Source organism: Mytilus trossulus, chromosome 14 (assembly GCF_036588685.1).
Source record: "Mytilus trossulus isolate FHL-02 chromosome 14, PNRI_Mtr1.1.1.hap1, whole genome shotgun sequence".
NCBI classification, from domain to species: domain Eukaryota; kingdom Metazoa; phylum Mollusca; class Bivalvia; order Mytilida; family Mytilidae; genus Mytilus; species Mytilus trossulus.
In genome coordinates this window covers 61,878,619-61,904,414 of record NC_086386.1, presented here as the reverse complement: position 1 = coordinate 61,904,414, position 25,796 = coordinate 61,878,619, and the positions used below count along the sequence as shown (strand labels likewise).

The window sequence follows — 25,796 nt, the reverse complement described above, 5'->3', positions numbered from 1 at the left end:
TTTACCAGAAAAATTCTATTGTACATATAAAATATAAATATGTAAGTGAGTGCCCATTAAACATTTTATAATAGATATTTTCAACACGTTAACTAGTATGCTGTTCTTGGTTGAAAGATGTAGGTACTTCCTGCTGGTTGCATATTTAATCCAGGAAAAAAGCACACACAATTAAAAAAAAAGGCCAAATTTCGAGATTTGGGTACAATTCCTTACTGGATTCTCTTATATGTTGATAATTTTTGCTGTTTTCGGCTAATATTTTTCTTTTATATGGTTTGCAATAGATGAAGAAAAAAAAACTTTTACCAGTTAACAGTGTCATTCATGAAAAAAAGGGAAAATCGCAAAAAAAAAGGAACTCCGGGAAAAATTCCAAACGGGAAGTCCCTAATCAAAGGCAAAAGTAATTGCTCAAACACATTAATCGAGTGGATAACAACTGTCATATTCCTAACTTGGTATAGGCATTTTCTTATGTAGAAACTAGTGAACTAAACCTGGTATTATAGTTAGTAAAATCTCTCACTTGGACAGTCGCATCAAATTCCGGAAATTATGGCATTTTTGACAATTTCGACAATTCTGGCGATGTTGTATATGATCTCCTCACGACAGGTGCTTCATGTGGAGCAGTATCTCTTCCCTTGTTTTTTTATATTGTGTTTTGTGTACTGTTGTTATCATTTTGTCATTTGTCTTTTTGACCATATTGCTGTCAGGTTATTTCTGACTTTTGAGTTAAAAGTTACTTTTGGTATTGTTCGCATCTCTTATTGATAATTTTACATACTTATTACTAAAGTCTTTATCCAAAACGCCACAACATGAAAACGTCTTATATAGGCAATAATTCTTGTATGGAGAGTGCTGATAATTACTGCTACATTGACCAGTTTGACATATTTGTAAATCTTGACTCGCTGATAAGTTTTCTGTGTACATACTATTTCCTAAGGTTTTGCCAAAATTCAATTTGATAAAAATCATCATTTTATGGATGTTATTTTGATATGATGTCGGTTGACAATTTCATATATATTGACTTATTTGTATTCTTTATTCTCACTTATTTACTATAGTCATAATAACAGATTTTGCTAATAATCCAACATTTTGTTAAAATATTCATTAGCGGGTAACGATAAGGAGTAAACTGTCATGTTGGTTATGTTTATCCGGTATTGTTGATCATGTTTGCTGTTTGCCTTTTCATTTTTTTCGCACAACAGCAATAATAGGTAAGAAAAACTAAAGGCCCCCTTTTTTGTCATTTTTCTTTCTTTCATAAAATAAACAAAATTATTATCGGAAATAATTTGCATACATCTGTTCTTTAGTAGCTCATGCGGATTTTAATTTTTGGTAGACCAGAAACCTGATTTTGTGTTGCTTAAAGTTCTCTGATTACGTCAAAAGATAGCAAAATGTTGATTTTTGGACTGAAGTTCTTCGTTTTTAAAGGCCTCCGCCAACGTGAGCAACAGAAAAGAATGGTGATAAGGATAGCATTCAAACGGAATTTTCTGATAAAGAAAAGAAATTATTGGCTCAAGTTGGCGGAGGCCTTCAAATATGAGTAAAACTATCTCCTATAAAACAAACAACTTCTCCGTAATAGTAATATCGGAACAAAATCGGAGAGTGGACTGAAAATCTCCGCATTCGGTTGTGATTACTAAACACCATCAACTACATCAAGATATTTCCTATGGAGAGGTTTATAGTTTTCAGTTTTGCAATCATTCTTCAAATTGTTTTTTCTTTTTTTTTTATCAATCTGGATTTGTTTAATCAATTTGGATCAACAAACAAATGGTGAAAACGTTTGCATTTGTCCCTTCGGTTGATTCACGATATATAAATCAAAGAGTTTGAATGATTAGATATATTTTCGTTTCAAGTAAAAAATATTCAGAATATGTGAAAATTCGACACAAAATATCGGTCGGTTGTACAAATGTTGTAGTCCCAGATTACTCTGACGTCCAACGGCTGTTTTGCCCCCAGCTTGTCTGGCAAAACAGCCATTGGACGTCAGAGTAATCTCGGACTAGATCGGTTGCAAACGGTTTTGACAAAATTGACTACCACCGAAAACAACTTTTTTTGCTTATCATTAACCGAAGATTTTTCTGATGAGCTAACATGAAAAGTAAACAAATCTTACAAGTGAAAAAATGTCCAATTCCCAGATGTTTTCGTTTTACAAATAGAATAAACGGAGAATAATACCAAATGAAAAAAAAACCAGTAGTTATATGTATGTCGTTTTAACTAGAATTTGATAGGTCGTCATCGTAGGGGAGTGGTTACGCTGTTACATTTTGTCCGGGCGTCTAATGTTCGAATCTCATATGCGGTATATGATTTTTTTTAAATTATTTTACTTGTATTATTTTAATTTCTTCTAAGGAGAAAGAAAAGCAGAAAAATGTTCGAGTTCATGATATCATAGCCAGCAATTTAGTCTGATTTCTAAACATAAAGTTTTATCAATTTCAATGGGAAGTAACAGGTTTTTATTCAAAGATTGCCGGAGCCTCTTTCATTTTTTTTTTGCCGTTGGAATCATTTTTTCAATTAGAGATTTAAAAAAGATGTCATTTGAAAAAATAACATTACAGCCAAGGTTGATATCTTTGGTTAGCTTGCTTGTTAGCTGAACATGTACAGTACAGTCATTGTTAGGTTTGGTAAACTACCCTACTTAAAGAGTAGACTAATCCGACAGATAACAAATCTTACTGAATGTTGGACTAATCTACTTTGAAAACAGGTTAGTATACCTGACCTTATAATGACTTAACGGTTCAGCTATTAAGCATGCTAAGCAAAGATAATACATTTCCCTACACACTCAATGAAATCGGCTGTAAAAGGGTTTCATATATCAATTTTATATATAGTTGTTTCAGACACACACGAATTTTCTTAAGGTTTAACATGTGTCAACAGATAACAGTTCCATGTTTTTCAAGAAAGATTTTCCGGTCCTTATTTTTTAAAGTAAAAATGAAACTATATATATATATATCATAACAACATAATTAAACGTTACACAAAATGCTCGGACAACCTGATGCGCAAGGTTTAATAAAATAATTTTTGTTATGTCTTATTACAGATATAAGACAATAACAATCAAAACCAAGGAGTAGACAAAGACTAACAAAACCAAAGGACATTTACATAAACAATTATAAATAATAAATAAGAAACAACACGAACTCCACCAAAAAACCGGGAGTGAAATCAGGTGCTCCGGAAGGGTAAGCATTTCCTGCACCGTATACGGCACCCGTCGTGTTATTTTTTTGTTAAGTTCGATAATGATGTAAGGTTTTATGACTGAGGAAGAATATCAGATATGATTTCTGACACACTTTTGTCATAATGGCCAATAAGCTCAGGATGGCGACCGTAACATTTCTTGAGTGATGACCCTAATTTGATTGATTCATAGCCCTGTCTTAGCAACTTCTGAGAAAGCAGTATTCCTCGTTCAACAAAATCAACGTACTTTGAGCTAGCTCTAGAGTAACGTATCAATTGAGACACATATACTCCATATGCTGGTGCCGCTGGGATGTTGCTACACAGAAATGGAAAGTTGACAATAGGAAAATTAAAGTCATCGCGTTTGTCATAAATTTTGGTATTCAACCTACCATTAGTAGTCATTTCGAGAAAAAGGTCTAAGTATGAAGCAGATTTATCTGTGTCGGTATTATCTTTAATTTCAAGTTCACTTGGATATATTAAATGTAAGTGATCACTGAATCTATTATTATTAAGAGACAGTACATCATCAATATACCGAAAGGTGAAATTAAAAGACTGGGCTAATTTCTTTTCTCCTTTTTGTACAAGACCTTGGATAAATTCTGCTTCATAGGAATATAAAAACAAATCTGCAAGTAGAGGAGCGCAATTGGTACCCATTGGGATTCCTGTTGGAAGATCAAACCTCCAAATTCAACAAATATGTTGTCAATTAAAAAGTCCAACATGGCAGTGATATCCTCGGTATATTATTTGCTTGACTCTGTATGATTTTTCACAAAGTAAGCTGAATTCCAGGCCAAAATTGACATCATTATTATGTTAACCATGGACACCACATACTGAAATTCATGGACGTTCTTGTGCCTGTTTTCGAAAATGGAATAGTTATTTTGTTATATATGTAAAAGACTAAATACTTAATCAGTTTTGATTGATGAAAATTTTCTCATATTTCAATTTTGCTCCGTATAAATTCGATATCAGCAGCATGACTTATGATTTTCCTAAACTTACTCTCTAACAAATCAGAGATATAACAATGGGAGTACATTAACTGAAGCAGGCTCCAAGATGTACAGAAAGCCATCTATATCATGACAATTACATGCTGCAGACTTGTGGTGACCGTCCTAATCTATTACGAGTAACACCAACGTCCAGACATTGGTCCTGAAGAGTGTACAGTTTATGGATTGAATTTAGCGGAGATGAAGTCACCGGCTGATATTGCACCTGTAAAGTTGGCGCCCGGGTGGTCAGTTGTTTTGCGCATATTGCATCTACTATGTTGTACCTTGATTAAGCAGGTTGGAACTAGAGACATCAAGCTCGTGTACATATGCAGATTCAATTTTTAATGCAAAAGATATGCCACTTAAAACATATTCCGATTCTGATAGTGACGGTTTCATTGAGGAGTGATTCTCTTTCACTCATATTTATTAAGATTATTAAGATGCAAATGCATTGAAATAGTGAATTTATTTGACAGGGGATGGTTTTTGTCGATCCTGCGACTTTTGTTGCAGAAAGCTCTACATAGGGATAGTGATCCGGCCGTGGCGGCATTAGCCAACTCTATATTTTAGAAGGTGGAAGACCTGGATGCTTCAATCTTTGTATATGGATGTCTCATGTTACGAAGTTTCCGTCAATCACATGTCCAATGTCCTTGACCTCATTTCATTGTTCAATGACTACTTAAAAAAAAGTTAAAAATTCTTGTAATGTTAAATTCTCTTTTATTATAAGTAATAAGATAACTATATTTGGTATGTGCGTACCTTGCAAGGTCCGCCGCGGGATCACTATCCCTATGTCGAGCTTTCTGCTCGACAAAAATTAGGATTTTTTGTAATGTTAAATTTTCTTTCATTATAAGTAATAAGATAACTATATTTGGTATGTGCGTACCTTGCAAGGTCCCCCGCGGGATCACTATCCCTATGTCGAGCTTTCTGCTCGACAAAAATTAGGATTTTTTGTAATGTTTAATTCTCTCTTATTATAAATAATAAGATAACTATATTTGGTATGTTTGTACCTTGCAAGGTCCTTGTGCCCGTCAGACTATTTTCACTTGACCTCGACTTCATTTCATGGATCAGTGAACAAGGTTAAGTTTGGTGGTCAAGTCCATACATCAGATACTATAAGCAATAGGTCTAGTATATTCGGTGTATGGACGGACTGTAAGGTGAACATGTCCAACTGACAGGTGTCATCTGACCTTGACCTCATTTTCATGGTTCAGTTATCAAAGTTAAGTTTTTGAGTTTTGGTCTTTTTATGCCCTACCTACGAAAGTAGAGGGGCATTATGTTTTCTGGTCTGTACGTCCGTTCGTCTGTTCGTCCGTCCGTTCGTCCCACTTCAGGTTAAAGTTTTGGTCAAGGTAGTTTTTGATGAAGTTGAAGTCCAATCAACTTTAAACTAAGTGGACATGTTCCCCATAATATGATCTTTCTTATTTCAATGCCAAATTAAAGTTTTTACCCCAATTTTACGGTCCACTGAACATAGAAAATGATAATGCAAGTTCAGGTTAAAGTTTTTGGTCAATGTAGTTTTTGATGAAGTTAAAGTACAATCAACTTGAAACTTAGTACACATGTTCCCTATGATATCCTCTTTCTAATTTAAATGCCAAATTAAAGTTTTGATCCCAATTTCACGGTCCACTGAACATGGAAAATGATAGCGCGAATGGGGCATCCGTGTACTATGGACACATTCTTGTTATCTAATACTATGTACAATAGGTCAACTATATTTGGTGTATAGAAATATTTTATGATCTATGTCAGTCGTGCAGGTTTTTTTTTTGTTTTTACCTTGACCTCATTTCCACGGTTCATTGCTCAGTGTTAAGTTTTTGTGTTTTTTGTCTGTTTTTTCGAAGTTAAGATTCATGCTTTTTTTTAATTTTTGTCTTTTAGCAATATTTTTCACAGATTTTCACTGATAGCGTTCACTTTTTTTGTCCACATTAAGACTATATCTTAAGATGCTTTTTACACGTTTCTGCGTCATATAAACCTAGTAAGCTTTATATGTTTGGCTGTTTATACTCTTTGGTCAGATTGTTGTCTTTTTTATATGTATTCCCCATTTCAATTCTCAATTTTATATTTATGATATAATTAAGATGATGTTTTATTCATGCAGTGCAACTTTTTACAAAGAATGATTCTCATCAGATCTACGAACATTCATAGAACATTGTGTAATATTGTCAAAGATATTTAAGGCTGTGGTTGCTTAGTATACAGTGTTGTTGCTAAGGGTCATTTTGGTGGCTAAGATGGTGATAAATATTTTTATACTGCACTCGTTCTATTTGAGCAGTCAAAATATGTTGACTGTATATTTCTATGTCATATACAGTCACTGACTAGATATCACTTTTCCTCATGAATATTTAAATAAGTTGCCGAAATAATATTTAAATATTCATACGACCTTTTCAACCTCTTTTTGTTTCCAATGCATACAACGATGCGTGGAACGACCTAACCTTGTTTATTTTGAATTTATTGGAAAAAGATATTTCATATGATGTTTTTGTTTGCAACCTATAAATCATTATGCTGTATGCTTATGGTTGATATTTTAGTCCATACTCAAACTATTTCGTTCACCATCGAGTGAGGGTATTAACAGGTAAATGTACATTTCATTGTTTTGAATATTTCTCCGCAAGCATGATATGAGGCCTTTTTAAAGGGGATTTCCCCCAATATTTAAATTAAATAAATAACCTTAACGCATTAGACAACAATTGAAAATGTGTTTTTTAGATTGCAGTATAAAGACAATAATAGTGAATTGACATGCAACCCCTCATACACATGGAGTATATAGCCATTCCAGTTCATTTGTTAGATTTTAGTTTGGGTCAACTAAATTTATATGGTGTATTTGGTTTACAGTTTGATTTAGAAGAAACACCTACATAGCTAGATAATACAAATAATTATCTTATTACTACCACAATTTTATATTAATTAGTATCATTATTTTCATAGTTATAAATGAATGTTATATCAGTAGTACAAACCAGATTTTGAACTATCTCATACTTTTCGAAAACTATCGTGACGTCACTTTTGCATGTGACATCATTTTGTAGCGTATCGTTATTCTGTCGGTGACAATGCAAGGTTATTTTGTACTGTTTTATGTCCTTCGATTTTCGTTTTACGTTTCTAAGCCTCATCCTTATATCGTTGATATGTCAAGTCAATGCACTATTAATGTCTATGTATAAATAATTCAGATAAATGAGAAATACTGTTCGAGATTTCCATATATGTCTTTTACAAAAATACATTTTGATTCATATGAAAAAGACACATTTTTTATAAATAAGGTTTAAAATAGCGTATAATTAGTAGATTTTAAATCTGTTGCTAGGCAACTAACAAATGATAATTACAAAAAAATATCTCATTTTTTTAAACTTCTATATTTAGTCTATTTAAATTATAAAATTCAATTCATTTGAAGAGGCCTCCAAAAATGGCGACTTTGACAAAATCGAATGAGAATTACAAATAAAACATCAAAACTAAATACATGAACTTTTGATAGACAAATACCGTGACACGTCTTATAGCAATGAAAATTCACACTCGGCAAAACAGTCACAATCAAAGCTAGTATATATAACTAGAAAAAATAGAGAGACAAGATATTACACTAAATAAGTAAACAACAAATGCATCAAATAACCACGAAAGTACAATTTGGGAGTACTTGCAGTTACTGAAAGCTAGTAAACTGCAAAAAAAAAACACAATTAATATTAACAAATCATGCATCAGAGACTAAAATCTACTAAAAGTTAGGAGTTAACCGAATAAATAGGTAAAATGTCATTGATAGATAGAGTAATCTTTATATAAGTAATGAACGTGAATGTGAATCTATACATCTAAAATAAATTTTAAAAAAGATTTCTAATTAAGTAATGTTTTGATTTGAATGTCTTAATGGCCACATAATATGTGCCGATTACTACATCACGGTTCTTACAAAAAAAAATGTCAACCCAAAAATAGATACAAATCATTGTTTAAGAGCAATACTCTTAAAAACGAAATCGAAGAAAGTTTTTTGACCTCCATCATTACGACAGATACGACTAAAATCCAACAAGTCTCAAAATTGTATTGTCCCAATACCAAATTTAACAGCAGTAACTAGAATGTATGTACAGAGAGTTTAACATGTATATATAAGTCCCGTTATGCAGATTGTTAAGGATGTTCATTGCTCTGTTGAAAATGAAAGCGTTTAAAAGATTGTTATAATTTGGTAGTATATAAATAACGGAACTAAAGAAACATGAAATGAAATATGCGTGATCACATTTTTGGTATATAATCCATTGAAAATATTACGGGAAATACCTTTTTATATTTTTAATATATTTAGCATTTGGCACCTAGTACAAAATATACGAAAAAGAACGAAGATTTTGTAAGATTAAAAAAAAATCTGGTTAATCTATATATTCTAAAATAATGAAAAGAAAGGGAGCGGTTTGTGGGCAAATTATGTATTGGCATTACATGAATAAATAAGAAAAGTACTGTGGATTTTTTGTTTGTTGTCTCATCCGTTTTGAACTATCAACAAACATTAAACTTTATCACGTGTCATGTTTTTGTTAGTTGAAAACTGATTATATAAAAAAAAAAACTTTACTTACTAATGAGTGATTTAAGTTATTATTTCTGATGACATATTGGGAATTCTAGATCACAGATTGGAAAACATAGTACACAGACTTTTAATCCAAAATTATGGATTTCAAATTGGAGATCCCAGATTGTAAATCCGAGATCATGGATTAATTTATTGTTTATGTGTCTCTTTATGGCTTCCGTACCAAAACAATGATAAGGTTCTACAATTTCGTAACTAAAACACTGTTAAAATACATAAGTTCATCAATACGTTTGGATATCATAGAGAATAGGTCCTATATATGATAAGAAGGTGGTGGGTGACCTGGTTCGAATGAGGCCGGAAGTGATGGTTGAATAGGAATGGGATGTCTTGTACCGAATCTGTCACTACCATTTTGTTGTCGGTTCTCAAGTGTTGCGATTCTATTTTGACGACCTGAATGTGTATTCATTGATTTTACCTGTCCTAAATTTTCTGAAATAGAATACGTACAGTAACTTATATTTTGATGTTAAAAGTTCTCGATTCCATTGATTATTTTACTATAAGTTGTTGTATTCTCGCAGCTAATTTTCATATAATATTTTTTTTTTTAATTTACATATTAATGTTGTTGACGTAATGTGTTAAAACATTTATTGGCCAAGCAAATCGATATATAGGATGTAAGCTGCACGATCGATTTGACTCTTAAACCCGAACACCTACGTCACGTGAACCGTGAATATTTAATGATATATATAGACTTGTTTGGTCAAAACTGTAACTCAAAAACTATCTGAAGTGTCAAATACTTGTTCACCTGAATTGTAGTGTGTGTTCTGAAACAGTCTTATAACATAGCTGTCTGATGTTAAAGGAAGATTATACACTAACATGACTTAGAAATATGGAAACCAGGCATATGCTGTCTGTATATGTCCTAAGCCAAGATTCGAATGTCTATATGATATTGTTTTCCATGTTTTGTTGTTTCTTTACAGTTAATTACTTAAATACGTTTTTGAGATTTTCCTTTGATTTTTTCTAATTTTATTAACTGACACCATTTTTTACCTAACACAACATCGTGCCGTGAGGTTACAACTGTGACACTTCAAAAAAACTTTTGTATAATGTACGAAACAAATATTTGAAATAACTATTATATTTCACAGGTAATGTTATTCACTTTTCATTAACACACGAAAACTCAATTTGTGTTGATAACAAGATAGAAGTATATACATGATATACTAGGTTAATGATATTTCTTTATTATTTGACACATGACTTTGGATATATAAAAAGAAGATATGACTAACTACATTTGACTATGCAACATATCAGGATAAAGAGGTTAACTAAACCACCCATGCAGCCTCCAACTATAGCACTACAATAATTAAAAATCAATGGTATATTGAAACATTCGTAAAATCCAGTACAATGTAATTTGAAATGTTCGCTCTCAACGATGTTGTTACTTCTATATTCTGCTAAATGAATGTTTGAAACTGAGCATAGTATGTGTGTGTCTACTTCGTAGCTAATTCCCCTTTAAAAGTAAAAGAAAACTGTATTTTGTGTAGTTCTCCTCTCAATAACACAACATTTACTTAACTAATCCTAACTGGATTTCTCTTTTTTTCTTTTTACGTTTTTAATATTTTTCCGAATAATAACTTACCCAACATTTGACGACCCCGAAGAATGATGACTTTTAGGGCACCTTGAGTATCCAGTGCAGGAATAGCCATAAGGACAGCACCATGTATAACCCGAACAGTGATAGTAACCAGAGTGACACCCTCCTTAAAGATGAAACAAACATTATGTACTGTTATACTATAACTATGAAACGTATATCTAATTTTATTTATTGATAATGGAATGCTCTTCGTTTTATTTATCGGTTTCATAAGAAAGAGTTATCCCATGATAACGTGGTGTGTCAGAGAAATATCATCTCTATGGCTTGAGGCCAGAGTGAGATCTTTCACTGACACACCAAGTCTGAATGAGATAACTGTTTTATATTCCAGCTGTTCTAGATAAGTTAGAACGCCACAAATCCTTAATATATACCTTAAAATCATTATATAGTATATACCTTTAATGAGCCCCGGAAATACTGTTTAAGTATGTAAAATTAACAGTGAGTTTGTATCCAGTCTTCCTGGTATAATGGTTTGAGTCGTGGGATGATATACTTAAGGTCTTGAGTTTTGAATCCCAGCATTGACACTGGATTTTATTCACATAAATTTTGAAAGTTAGTCTTTTCCGAATGAATTATTGTAAGTTTTATTGTAGATAAGGCATCTATGACGACTGGATCCAAATTCTCAATTAAAATCTAATATATTTAAACACTGTGTTCGGGGCTCATAAAAGGGTTTATCATATACTTATAGAAATAAATGGTATAACTGTATCCGACTATAACACTAGTTTGTACATATATTTATTCATTAAATTTGAAGAATTGTTTTAGCCGTGTGATATGACTCGTGTTATCAACCACTTCCGGTTTATATCAACTGTTCCGTTTTACATCAACTGCTTCCGGTTATTATCACATGCTATTCCGTAACGTTATCAAATTTCTTTTCGACGTCATTCGGCAAATCCCAGAAGCAAACACCTCAATGGGACGGGTTTTATTTGTGTAAAACATAAGAAGTTTGGATAAAACAATTATTTGGAATGAGAAGAATATTCTATTTAAAAATACAAAACACATATTATAACAAATGCATTTTTTCGAAGTTTTAAAATAAGTTTGTGTCTGTATGTCTTCTGCTGAAGTATATGATAAAAAAGAACATATCATGTCATTTTCCATATCAGATCCCTTATCAGCCCATGACCTAGGGCTGATAAGGGGTCTTTTATGAAAAATACCATGTTAGAACTATGAACTATATTATAACGATTATGTGTCATTCTAAACTAGATTTTAAATGTTTTTGTTTAATTTAATATAGAACTATTGGGATTTCGGAATTGGTGTATCAGTGTACGATCACCCTCTGGCCTCCGGACATTGAGATGATGTTTCACTGACACACCGCGTCCTCGTGTGATAACTATTACAGAATTGAATACCGCTTTATAACTGCGGGAGTTATTCAATATCAATATAATAGTAAACGTTTAATATTACTATTTAAAATAAAGAAATATGCAAATGCGGATAAGGGAACGCATGGAAAAAATGTAAACAAATATCATGACTCTATCTATTCAATTATCTGTCACGCTCTCCACGTGCTCGGTTTTCATTGTTTATAAATCTCACGATCCGGTAAACTTCGGTAACAAACTCGAAAATAAATTGGCGTGCAATAAACAACCACTGCAGGAAATTGATTTAAAGCCATTTTTTGTTATAATACAAAAATGTACCTACCGATAATGAATACGGTTAGATCACACAGGATGATAATTAAAAATGTAAGTTTAACCATATTTGTTTTTTTAATTTTCTATATCCAAATTTACTCCTTCTGTGAAATGTCTTTTGAATTAAATCTTAAGTCATAAGTAGACAAATATTTTCTAGCGGGTAACATCATGACAGAGTAGGTATTTTCATACTGGTAATATTTATAGTAATAAATAATGTTGTTTATATGTTTTCTACTGTAGTTTAGTTTAAACATATTATATTGTTCAAAAATGATAAATAGATTAGACACAAGTTTTTCAACTTAGTAACGTCTTCTACTGTAAGTAATTACAAGTACTTCAACAAACACAGAATTCTATTTTTTATCAACCAAATTGTAAAAGCATAACACGATTTTAAATTAATAATAGGTTGTATGTTATAACATAATGTTAGAGTGTTGGAAATAGTAAGTAAATGTAAATTGAAATGTAATTGTTTGCACCATCCATGTAATTTTGATAACGTTTACAAATAAAATTTGGAGGATACGAGAGGCCTGTTTCGATTATCTGGCACTTTTGCTTGAATTTGATACAATGCAGTACGAATAATTCTAATAGTTTCTTGCAAAAAATGTTTAAATTGGTCAAAATTTACTTTAAGGACAATAACTCCTACAAAGAGTTGCCAGACTTTTGCGACAATTTTGACTTATAAGGTTTAGAAAAAAAGAAGATGTGGTTCCCTTAGCTAATGAGACATATCTTAACAAGAGTGCAAAATGACAAAAAAAAATTACAGCTATTGTCAGGTTGACCTCAATAAATCTTCAGATGATAATTCTTAAAAATTCAACAATTGATATATGTTAATGTATGATATATACGAACTCATGAATATCATGATTTTGGACCAATACATAAAGAAGTTACTCATTAGGTCTTTACTTATATGTTTTTATGTATGAAATACTTGATGTAGTATGTGTATAAATAGTGTAACAGCCCATCCATTCAAAACAAACACATTCGACATATACTTTTAAACTTAACCATTGTACCGTGTGACTTTTCTCATTAAATAACTCTGACCAGCAAAAACTTGAACTCAAGTTAAGTTTAATGTCATGTAATAATAATTACTAAACTTTCTGCGTTTTTCATTGTTCAATTTCTATGAGCTACTTTAGCAGTATTTTCCTTTAGACATTACTAGTACTACATTTATAAAAACTACGAAGTAGTTGTATGCAAAATTAAGTTTTGAAATAATATTTAGTTAAAACAAATAATATAATTAAAAGCATTTTGGGGGATATTCATACCTTCATATTTTTATAGAAAAAAAATATTAAATGTTTTATGTAAATACTCAATAGTAAAAAAAACACAGCCTCTCCATTTTGTTGATACTGTCATGCTTTCAGTATGAGATTCTTGCTGATACTCTTTTAAAAAATATATATAATAACATTAACGGTACCAATTTTTCTGCACCAGTTGCGCATTTCGACAAATAATGTCTCTTCAGTGATGCTCGTGGCCAAAATATGTAAAATTCAAAGCTTATATAAAAGATGCAGAGCTATAATCCAAAATTTCCAAAAAGTATAGCCAAATCCGTGAAAGGAATCAGAGCTTTGCATGAGGGAGATACATTCCTTAATTTAAAATAATTTTTAACATTTTGTAACAGCAAATTTAATAACACAAAAAATCCGTATTTTCATGCCAGTACCGGAGTACTGGCTACTGGGCTAGTGATACCCTCGGTATCTAACAGTCCACCAGCAGAGGCATCGACCCAGTGGTAGTAATAACATTAACGGTACCAATTTTTCTGCACCAGATGCGCATTTCGACAAATAATGTCTCTTCAGTGATGCTCGTGGCCAAAATATGTAAAAATCAAAAGCTTATATAAAAGATGCAGAGCTATAATCCAAAAGTTCCAAAAAATATAGCCAAATCCGTGAAAGGAATCAGAGCTTTGCATGAGGGAGATACATTCCTTAATTTATAATAATCTTTTAACATTTTGTAACAGCAAATTTAATAACACAAAAAATCCGTATTTTCATGCCAGTATATAAATGTATAATCAGATTTGGTAAGGAACACAATCAAAATAAAACATCAGATAATAAAAATTTCCCTGCAAATAACATCTTTTCAGATACCTTCAAGTTCATTTATAAAATCATATACAAACCAGTTATAAAAACATACATCATGTACATGATGGTCATTTTTCATGAAATGTCAAATGTCCTTTGAAATTTAAGGTAGTTCAGGGGTATAGATAAATATGACAGCATTTTCTTATATTTTTCCGATATGAAGATTTTACATGTACTTTGCTTTTTTCAAAAAAATGATTAAAAGTATGGGTCATCGCGCTATTTTTCAAGGTACAAGTCATTTAAAATTGCCAAAATTTGCTTAGATCGTTCATGAAAAAATACATTTTTGTGCATAAAAAGAAATCTATAAGACAGATTTTTTTTAATCAAATATGAAAAGATAGCTTTTATAATATATTCTAAGGGGGAAAAAAATGGTGTCACTTACATGTTTTCTTGCTACAAGTTAAAAATGAAAATTTCCCTATATGTCTAGTATAGATTTTGTATTAAAATGGCTTGTTTTAAAATTTAATACTAAAAGCACAAATATTGGATATTTGTTAAAATAGTTATCAAAGGTACCAAGATTATAATTTAGTACGCCAGACGCGCGTTTCGTCTACATAAGACTCATCAGTGACGCTCATATCAAAATATTTATAAAGCCAAACAAGTACAAAGTTGAAGAGCATTGAGGATCCAAAATTCCAAAATTGTTGTGCCAAATACGGCTAAGGTAATCTATGCCTGGAATAAGAAAATCCTTAGTTTTTCGAAAATTTCAAAGTTTGGTTAACAGGAAATTTATAAAAATGACCACATTATTGATATTCATGTCAACACCGAATTGTTGACTACTGGGCTGGTGATACCCTCGGGGACGAAACGTCCACCAGCAGTGGCATCGACCCAGTGGTATAAATAGTTATCAAAGGTACCAGGATTATAATTCAGTACGCCAGACGCGCGTTTCGTCTACATAAGACTCACCAGTGACGCTCATATCAAAATATTTATAAAGCCAAACAAGTACAAAGTTGAAGAGCATTGAGGATCCAAAATTCCAAAAAGTTGTGCAAAATACGGCTAAGGTAATCTATGCCTGGAATAAGAAAATCCTTAGTTTTTCGAAAATTTCAAAGTTTGGTTAACAGGAAATTTATAAAAATGACCACATTATTGATATTCATGTCAACACCGAAGTGTTGACTACTGGGCTGGTGATACCCTCGGGGACGAAACGTCCACCAGCAGTGGCATCGACCCAGTGGTGTAAATAGTTATCAAAGGTTCCAGGATTATAATTTAGTACGCCAGACGCGCGTTTCGTCTACATAAGACTCATCAGTGACGCTCATATCAAAATATTTATAAAGCCAAACAAGTACAAAGTTGAAGAGCATTGAGGATCCAAAATTCCAAAAATTTGTGCCAAATACGGCTAAGGTAATATTTTTCGAAAATTTCAAAGTTTGGTAAACAGGAAATATATAAAAATGACCACATTATTGATATTCATGTCAACACCGAAGTGTTGACTACTGGGCTGGTGATATCCTCGGGGACGAAACGTCCACCAGCAGTGGTATCGACCCAGTGGTGTAAAAAGTTATCAAACCTTTTCAATAATGCAATGAATAACTAAGTTTTCTTTATATAAATAAACAGTGTAACCAAAAACAGATACCGCATAGTCATCTATAAAAATCCCTCAAAATGAGGAAATGAAATACAATTCAAACGAGAATTTTAATAACCTAATTATGTACAAAATAATTAATGAAAAAGCAATATGATAAAAAGCAACAAACTGTATTTCAGGTTCCTAACTTGAATCACGCACATACAGATCGTTGCGGTGTTAAAATAATAAAACAGCGGTGTAATAGTACACACATTTGTTGAAAAAGCTTAACTAATCAGATGATAATTACAAAGCAAAACAACATCTAACAAAGACAAATACCAAACGTTCATAACAAATCAGTACTGTTTTTCAGACAATTTTTTTCATTTACAAGGCGGGAGATGTGCAAATCAGATTTTACCCAAACCAAGATAATAATAAAAGATCAGGTGCGTGTAAAAAGGAATTTCTGCATCATTAATTTGTTTTCCCAATTAATTGGTTTGCATTTGAAATGTGTGTTTTTACACCGTTTTCTATCCTTGTCGATTACAAATATTGACCCTTAAAAAACAGTAACTTCAGATTGGCATATTTCAGTCAATAAGGTACATATGTTTATTCTATAATTGTTTTATTACGAATACAGATTTTATAATGTTTTTCTTAACTTAGTCATTTAAACATGGTAAAGACAGATAACTTAGATGGGCGTTTTTCAATAAAAGCGTAACCTAAAAAAATGGAAAATCAACTTGTCTAAAATTTAATTTCAAGAGTTATTTTGAATACCTCTATTATAGACCTGTTTGTAGACAAAAAGTGCAATCTTAAATACTCTTTAAAATGATATTATTTTCATAATTTGTGCACTGTTTCGTAGGGGACTTTTGTCCCCTACGAAACTGCTTCTAAACATACATATTTTTGCAATTTTGAAGGATAATTGACCCGTTTCGTAGTGGACATTAACAAAAATACGGTATCACTCTGGTCCATTTGATGTGCTCAATTTTTCTTACCAACAATTTAATTGCCCTTATAAAAGCATCACTTCTTTTGTAAGACCCTAATGTTTATATCTCTTGCAAACAAAAATTACATTGATTTCATAAAACTGTTTATTAACAAATTTTAATGACTTCGTTTCGTAGTAGACATTTTGTCAGGGACACACCTTCTGAAATCCTCTGTTAAAATCTGTTTATTAAAACATGTTGGCTCTAAACTTAATTTTGAATTATTAAAGAACTTATATAAAGAAAAAATAACCTTTATTTCTACATATTTTACGATAGTTTAGAGTATGAATGTTGAACAGGCAATCTAGGGACATGCCATTTTGGTCGTTTTGGACCATTCAGGAATCAATATATTATCAATCCTTCTGAAACATAAACTGTTTCTATGCTTAAAAATGTTAAATCTAATTCAATGTACGGACTGTACAAAAAATTACTTGCACAGATTAAACACATTTTTTTTTAAAGTGGTTGGGACAAGAAAGTACGTTTTTATTGAAAAACGCCCAGATAACCCAATATTTGCACAGATTTTTAAATAGCATCGACAGCTACAAATGTATCTTTCGATATTTGATCTTAAAATTAGAACGTTTAGATTTTTGTTATCCTACATGTACTGTAAAAACAGAAATTTTCGTTGGGGATTTTATTTCGTTTATTTTTTAGATAAGAATTATCCACGAAATTTAAACCCCAACGAAATTTTAACTGTAGATTTACATAATTTTATGATCTGAGAAAAATATTATTGCATTATATAATTAATGAAAATAAATGCATACAATGAAATAAATAGGTTATTTGATTAGACATCAATATTCAAAGGTTTTCCTTAAGTCAGATGATAATCCTAATCCTTTGTTTGTACAGTAATTGATAATGATCAAGAAATGTCAATTAATGTCATTTTACGGTCTAATGTGTCTGTAATACCCTCAAGTGGTAAAATATTTATAACACACAATCATTGTCCTTGGATAAAACATCAAAGGTGTGTGTAAAAGCCAATTAGGTTGTGCAGATAATACAACACTTGATTAGTGCTCACTGTTACTGTGAAATGCAATTATTGATTTTCCCAAACATCAAAGTTCAGATCAGTTTTATTGATTATTGTCAGCTATATTAAGTGACATTTCAATAATTGTTTTCTAAACTAAAAAACCAGGAAAATCAATCCCCACGAATTTACTTTTGGATACAAAACCACGAAATTTTAACCCCATATGTGTATACAGTATATTAAATCTCTACCAATTCAAACAACTTTGCACAATCTGTAGAAAGTAGCCCTGTGACTCATCATGATATTGTATTTTAAAAAGCATGACATAACTTATATGTTGGCAGATGAATCTAACATTGAATCGATTTTAATTCAAACCATACATGTATTTAAAATTACTGTATATACAACATATAACTTGTATGTGTTTTAATACATACGTTCTTACTTTAAGGTCCTGTCATTGTCCTACTGTGCTATATTACATTTGTGTATTTTTGTTTTTCGTTTTGGCTGGTGTGCTTTGTCTTTATGCTATTTTGTTTTTATTTGTTTATATATATGTATGTTTTATAGTGATTAAGGTTATAACACAGTAATGACTACTGTATCCTTTTTAGACACTTCTAAGAATGTGTCAGAAACAACGGTTACCGTAGAATTAAAATAAAACGGAAATTCGCGATCAGATGACATTTCTCAGTGAAATATATAAGTTAGGTACCATGTATTACTAGGATATTAAACTGGGCATACGGGTTTGTTATAAAAATCAAAGACGAATGCCTGTGTACAGTGCAGTGGCCTTAACCATGGGACATCGTGTTAGAACTTCGACAACAATGCACACAGCGCGCGCAAGTGCGAGGAAAAACCTGGATGAAAGAAAATGTAAACAAACTTGCACTGGAATGTAGAAAGGTAAAAAACCAATAATATACCAAATCACTTAAAACTTAGTTTTATTATTTTTACGTAATGGCGGCAATCAAGTAGACTATTTTTATATAACCGACTTTTGAATCCGAAGTTTATGTCTTCCCGACAAGTTACCTACACTGTGGTTGGACATCCTGGTACCAAGTCAACGAAAAGGAATAAAATCAAGCTTTCGATCGGTACAATTTGTGGGAGAAATAAACTGCTCAATATTTTCTGCAGACGACAAAATCATCGGAAAAAGTAGACTTACATACGGAAGCCATAAAAGACACGTACAAAAAAAAATCGGATTTGTAGTCCGTGCTCTTGGATTACAAATCCATTGTTACAGAATAAATTTCGGTTTCCAATTGGTAATTTTTCGATAAATAATCCGTCAACAATGGTCAGATAGGATTCTATTTTCAGATTATAATTCTTAATCTCGGATACTCAATATTTGATTTGGTGTTTGAATCTTGATCATACGTCATGTTTGTTGATAATTGGAAACTCGTTATGTAAAATAAAAACCTACCCAATTAAGTACTGGGTTATTCTTTTAATTTTGGTCTCTTATTTCCGTTTTTTTTTATATCTTTCAATCTACAAGTCTTTTTAAAAGCTTGATTTTTTTTTTTTCAAACAGAGTAGCTTTTACCCTTATCATCCAGTGTATTTGTACGTTTCTATCATTCGTCAAGATGACTTCCGGTAGTGGAAATTGATGGGTTTTTTTTTTCGATAAACGACATTGGCCGAACTACTTTTTGTAAACAATGTAAACAAAATTCAATAAGAAGACTCGATGATAAAAATATTTTTTTCATTTTTCGTTACCCGTTTTATTAAATAATATTTAACAGAAAACATTCGTTTGAACATTATACTTGTGATACAGGTCACTAGTGTGAAAAAAATTCCTTATCGCCAATTTAAAAGAATTATAAGGATTAAACGTCTTGTTAATGAATTTATTGGTGAATACACTCGACCAAGCTACTCAAAAACATGTTATCCCTCGTACATTTATTTGTTTGTGATTGAATTGGTCGAGTTTACAAAACCAATAAATTCCTTTAAAAGGACATTTAATCATATTAAAAATAGCCTTCCAAATAGTTGGACGTTTCTTACCTCTGTACATGCATTTCAGTATCTGCTGTTAAACACAGTATTTGGACACCGTATTTGGACAATTAATTTTAAAACGTTTAGCGTTCAGCCATAAAAAAAAACAAAGGTCAAATAATGTTTGGGAGATCAATGACATTGATTTATAATCATGAGGTAAGGACCATAGTCAAGTTCAGAGACCTGATTTTAAAATATCATAAATCACTTTCCAATGATGCATCAGCATACCCATTTCCACGTTACAAAAATAAAAACATCATATATTAGACGATTCTACTTTCTACTAACATAAGGGTCTACATGAAGGCCGTAGTGACCTGATTGGGAAACTTTGATAATGATCAATTCAAGATCATTAATTATTACTGCGAGATCACAGGTTGAAAATTGATATCATGGATTACGACTCCGAGCTCATTGATAACGAATATTAGCTCACTGATTACGAATTCGAAGTCAGGGATTTTAAAATGAGGACATAAGTCGTGATCACGGATGATTAGGTAGCAATACACAGTTAGGATAATTAGTTTTCCTTTTGGCCGCGGGGGATTTTTTTAATAAAAGACAAACCAAAGTTAAAATTATGTAAATATTAAGTATATTGAAAATTGTTGCTATGAAAGTGGTTTGAATGGAAAGGTAGGATTCCAGAGAAGAGATTGAACCATGTTTTGTTCAAAGGAAGTGTTACTGTCGGGTTCATATTCATGTCCATTCCAGTAGTGACTCTAAAATTATATCAGCATTTCTTGACAGCTTTGGAAAGATTTGAATTTGGCACGAAATTTTGAAACGTAATTTGCGGGAAAATGAGACGAAAGACACGTACTTTTTTTTTTTTTTTTAAAGGCTATATATCAGTGTTGAAACAATGTATGTCTGATAATCATTGACATTCTAGTTCAAATATATTTGTAAGCCTATTATGGGGGATCTCACAGCCATTTTTGAAGAAAAAATAAGAAAACTAACACCATATGTTCAATTGATACTGAACCTATATAATTTAGTTTTACCCTGTTTTGAAAGTGTTTTGGAATCTGCTTAGAAATAGGATTCTAGATATGTATACATGTTTGGGTATTAATGTTAAAATGGCAATACCCATCTCAAAATGCCTGTCCATGTTCCTGCACTTAAAGACCCAATTTCAGCTTCAAATGCTATCTGTTTATTCATGTTATTGCTACATTAATGCGAGATCAAGGATTCGAAATCATGGATTATTACTCCGAAATCACAAATTACGAATAAGAGATCAAGAGTTGGAATTCAGGATAAAAAAATATTTCTCCGAGATCACGAATTGGAAACCTTTATCACGGATTGAGCAACCGCGATCACGAAATATCAATCTGACATCAAAGATTATTCTACTTTTTTATGTGTTCCATTCTTACTTTTGATTTTAAACTTTTCAAATACTTATATCATGTATATGTTTAGGTCATTATATGAAGAAAAAAAAACAGTGATAAAAAATAAAAAATCCATATTAAAGATACCTTTGCCATTTATTTTTATTTCAAATATAATCGTATGGTGGCGTCTGATTTTATTGCACTTCAGAGTTTTTGTTGTTCCGTTGTTTTCCTCTTATAGCTGATGTGTTTCCATCGGTTTAAGTTTGAAACCCGGAGTTGTTTTTTCTCAATCGATTTATGACTTTTGAAAAGCAGTAAACTATTGTTGCCTTTATTTACACGAAATGATTATTACACCAGAAACCATTCGACGCTTTCATTCATGGTCACAGCATATTGGAAATTTCATATAAATGCAATTTATAAAAAGCATGTTCTAGATTACATTTATTAAGACAAGCAAAATACAGTTTGTATCGAAATGTACTTATTACAATTTATACAGCACTTATTCGCCGTATTCTAGAATATGCAATCATTATATGGGATAATTGTACTTTACAAGAGTCTAACTTATAAGAAAGTGTTAAAATTGAAGCTGCTCGTATTATTACTGCTCTCCTACGTACAAATTCTCTTAAAAAATTATACACCGAAATAGGTCTTGAAAAATTATCAGACAGAAGGAAGAAGCATAAACTTACTACATTTTATAAAATAAAAAATGGATTTTCTCCAAGTTCTTTGATAGATTTATTAGAACCTTGTCTTCTCACACCGAATGATTACAATCTTAGGAGAGATTCTCAGAATTATACCATCCCAAGGTGCAGAACAGTTTCATATTATAGAAGTTTCATACCATCTGTTGTTAAACTCTGGAATGAATTTGATACTAATGCTAAAAATGCTTTGTCGATTAACCAGTTCAAATCTGTACTTGATAAAATATATAAAACAGAGATTCCTCCTAAATATTTTTGTTCAGGCATAAGAAAATTTGATATTATTCATTGCCAATTACGAAATTTAAATTCTCACTTGTTTCATGAATTTTTGACAGAAGAACCTTCCTGTCCTTAATGTTTATATAAATGTGAAGACAATCAACATTATTTTTTTGATTGTCTATCATACACTTTTAACAGGATCACACTCCTTAATAAACTGTCTGTTTATGGAGTTGATATTGATTTAAAGTTGATACTATTTGGTGATCAATCTTTGAGTATTGAAGACAATGTGCAGATAGTTAAGGCTGTTCATGAATACATAAAAAATCAGAGAGATTTGTATAATGAAATGTATTTTATAGTCCAAAACCAAATTAACTTTTACTTTGTATGTCTGTATTTTATATCATAGTTAAGCTTCTAGACCCGAACCAGCTGAAAAATAATTAAAATTGAAACAAAAGTTAAAAATCAAACGACAGTACATTGAAATTTCTATTATTAAAGCTAAAAAACTAATAAATGCAACTTTATTTCTATATCATTCATATATTCAATTTGTATATCTTTAATTTCTTAAATCTATTTTTTTTATTCTTCTTATTACATTTGTATTAACATTCTAAATTCTGTTTATATTATTATAATTCTTTAATGTATCAATATGGTTATTTCTCGCTGTCGTTTTTCTTCAGGTGCAACAATTTAGTAAAAATAAGTAACAATGATATCAAACATGTTGTTCTAAAAATTAGTTATAAAATTTATTGTTTTAAATAGCTGACTGCAGACCATTTAATGTAATGTGAGACCTCTAAATCAATGTTGGAGTTTATCATGTTTATTACCTAGAATATTAAAAAAAAAATCAGAATTTCTTTTTTCTTATTTTTTGAGTTCTTGTTATAAGCATTTTTAAAATAGTCAAACTTTTGATCTGAGTTAAACTATTTGAAACATCATTACAGTCAGCTAAGAGAAATTTTTGAAAAAATAATTCTGTTTTGTCATTATGTTTGTGTATGTGTTGCTTTGTTTGAATGTGATATATTGTACCTTGTTTTGTGGAGTGGGCTTACATAGGCTATACCTGTTGCCAAATCCGATTCAATTTATTAAATAAATTGAATCGGATTGGGCAACAGGTATAATTTGAATAAAAATATTGTTTAAACAGCCTAAACTAGATACCTATCAATGCTTTTGAGTTGCAATGGATACAATCATGCACCGAGGTCGGCATATATCACAAGGATGGTAATCATACTGCCTTCCTCTCTTTTTACCTCGTGAACGAAATATGATGTACACTGTTTCAGTTTACAAAATATCATCAAAATAACACTAAATAATTAATTTATATTGTTTTATACTACTTACCTTGAATAAAAACTGTCAAATCACAAATAAAAAGCAGTAATATCAAATTAAGTAATCTTAAATTGTACTCCATTTATTCTCGTATTTACCACAACTTGATTGAAACTAGAAAGATTTGAGCAATGTAATTTTATGTCGTGGTGGGGTATTATAGTTTTTATACAAAATGTATATGTACATATTGCAGATAATAAATCTTACTGTTTTATCTTATCTTCAAACGCAAAAATGTTAATAAATACATTTATCAAATGGTCATTAATCTAGAGATCTATAAGACGTATGCCAAAACAAACATGCATTCACATTTAAATTCTAGTGCCCAACTCAAATACACAATATTAAATGTACGTTATGTAACTACTTATCTATTACTAGGAACTTCTCAGTTAATTCATCAGTAAAGTTATAGGTTGCACTTTTGTAAATAGGAAATCCCTTCGAATTCATAGCCATAAAGTGAGATCCCATGGGAAATTGAATTGTGCCATGTGTACTATACAGGTTAGTAAAAAAATACATCCAGAATAAAAAGTTAATATGCATTACCATATTCTTCAAAGATAAACACATAAGGCTGTGTGGAATATTTTCAACATGTAAATGCCCCGATTGGATCTTCCTTCAAATTAAATTTCACCGTTATCCATTTGTAGTTATACTGATAACATTCCCTAGTTATGTCTCTATGAAACATAATATCTACGAACAGTACGTAAATAAGACAAATTATCAAATAATATGAATAGTAAATATCTTACAAAAAGATGAGTGGTTTGTGTAACAAGTGTATTTACATGATTCATGGTTGGATATGTCGTCTTTTATCTTCTTCATAATTTTTACCAATGAACAGTAGTACATTTTATGTTTAAACAGTTGTCATGATAAGACAAGACAATAAGTGCAAATCCTAATTCTTGTTGAAGAAGTTTCAGAATCTTTACTTTTCTTGTATGTTACATGTATGTATATCAGCACGCATTATGATGGGCATATTTAAAGCTGACTATGCGGTATGGGATTTGCTCATATTTGAATACCGTACGGTGACTTATAGCTTTAAATTTCTGTTTCATTTGGTCTCTTGTGAAAATTTGTCTAATTGGCAATCATACCACATCTTCTTTTTTACATTTCTATATGTATGTACGTTGTTGTGAAATACAAGTAACATAAAAATATATGTTGTTCCTTTTGTGGTCTTAGTTTCCGATACCTTTTTACACTTTTTACAAATATATTATTAATTTCATTAGTCTATTTATTAGCAACTTGAACATGCTTGATAAATTAAAGAGTTCGGTCCTAAAAATGCCAAAACAAACCTTCAGTAAAACACTAGAAATTATATGTATTAAAACAAACAAACACAAACAGGGAGTTATGAATTAGTTTTAGAATTACATATTTAGAGAGCACACAATCAATGTTAAAACTGTAATAATTGTAATAGAAACCAGTGTAATAAAAATTTAAACATTTCAAATGAAAATCAATTTTGTAGCAAATAAATACAAGCGACGCCAAACCGTGATGTCTACTTTTGTTAAGACGTTGGACGGGTGATCTTGTTAATACAAGCCCTTAATAAGTGTAAATGAGAAAAAGTAGAATTTTCATCTTGATACAGTTTTTTTTTAATATCGGATTGTCGTTGCTGCTCTATTCTGACCACCAGTCTGTATGTCCATTGCTTCAATTTGTCCTGGTCTTTCTGAAAAGAAAAATCGTATAGTGATTTGGATGTGTAATATTCTCAATTTTTTCTTTGGTCTTTTGATGAAATTCATATTACATCTTCTATTAGTATCTATATATTGCCCCTACTCCTTTGATAGTTTGAAAAAGTCAAGATAAATTGATGTTTGCTGGTCTAATATAAACTTGGTAA

At 31.1% G+C, this 25,796-nt stretch overlaps 1 protein-coding gene across 1 annotated transcript; it reads right to left on the bottom strand.

Annotated features, from left to right (window-relative positions):
- Window positions 1–9,091: 9,091 nt before the first annotated feature.
- Window positions 9,092–23,994, bottom strand: LOC134696337 (uncharacterized). The gene is made up of 4 exons (XM_063558064.1): window positions 23,903–23,994; window positions 10,655–10,778; window positions 10,290–10,360; window positions 9,092–9,459 (listed from the first exon to the last, which is right to left on the bottom strand). Exons 1-4 carry the CDS (start codon window positions 23,973–23,975, stop codon window positions 9,278–9,280), a joined length of 450 nt encoding a protein of 149 aa, XP_063414134.1. The 5' UTR covers window positions 23,976–23,994; the 3' UTR covers window positions 9,092–9,277.
- Between the last annotated feature and the right edge of the window lie 1,802 nt (window positions 23,995–25,796).

What these genes read in the sequence shown, in the direction of transcription:
- LOC134696337 (XM_063558064.1), bottom strand. Translation starts at nt 23,975, where the DNA reads ATGGAGTACAATTTAAGATTACTTAATTTGATATTACTGCTTTTTATT. An exon ending in TTTGACAGTTTTTATTCAAG is followed by an intron (nt 10,779 to 23,902) that starts GTAAGTAGTATA and finishes TTCATCTTTAAG; the next exon opens with GAGGGTGTCACTCTGGTTAC. An exon ending in ATGTTGCATAGTCAAATGTA is followed by an intron (nt 9,460 to 10,289) that starts GTTAGTCATATC and finishes ATTCTATTTCAG; the next exon opens with AAAATTTAGGACAGGTAAAA.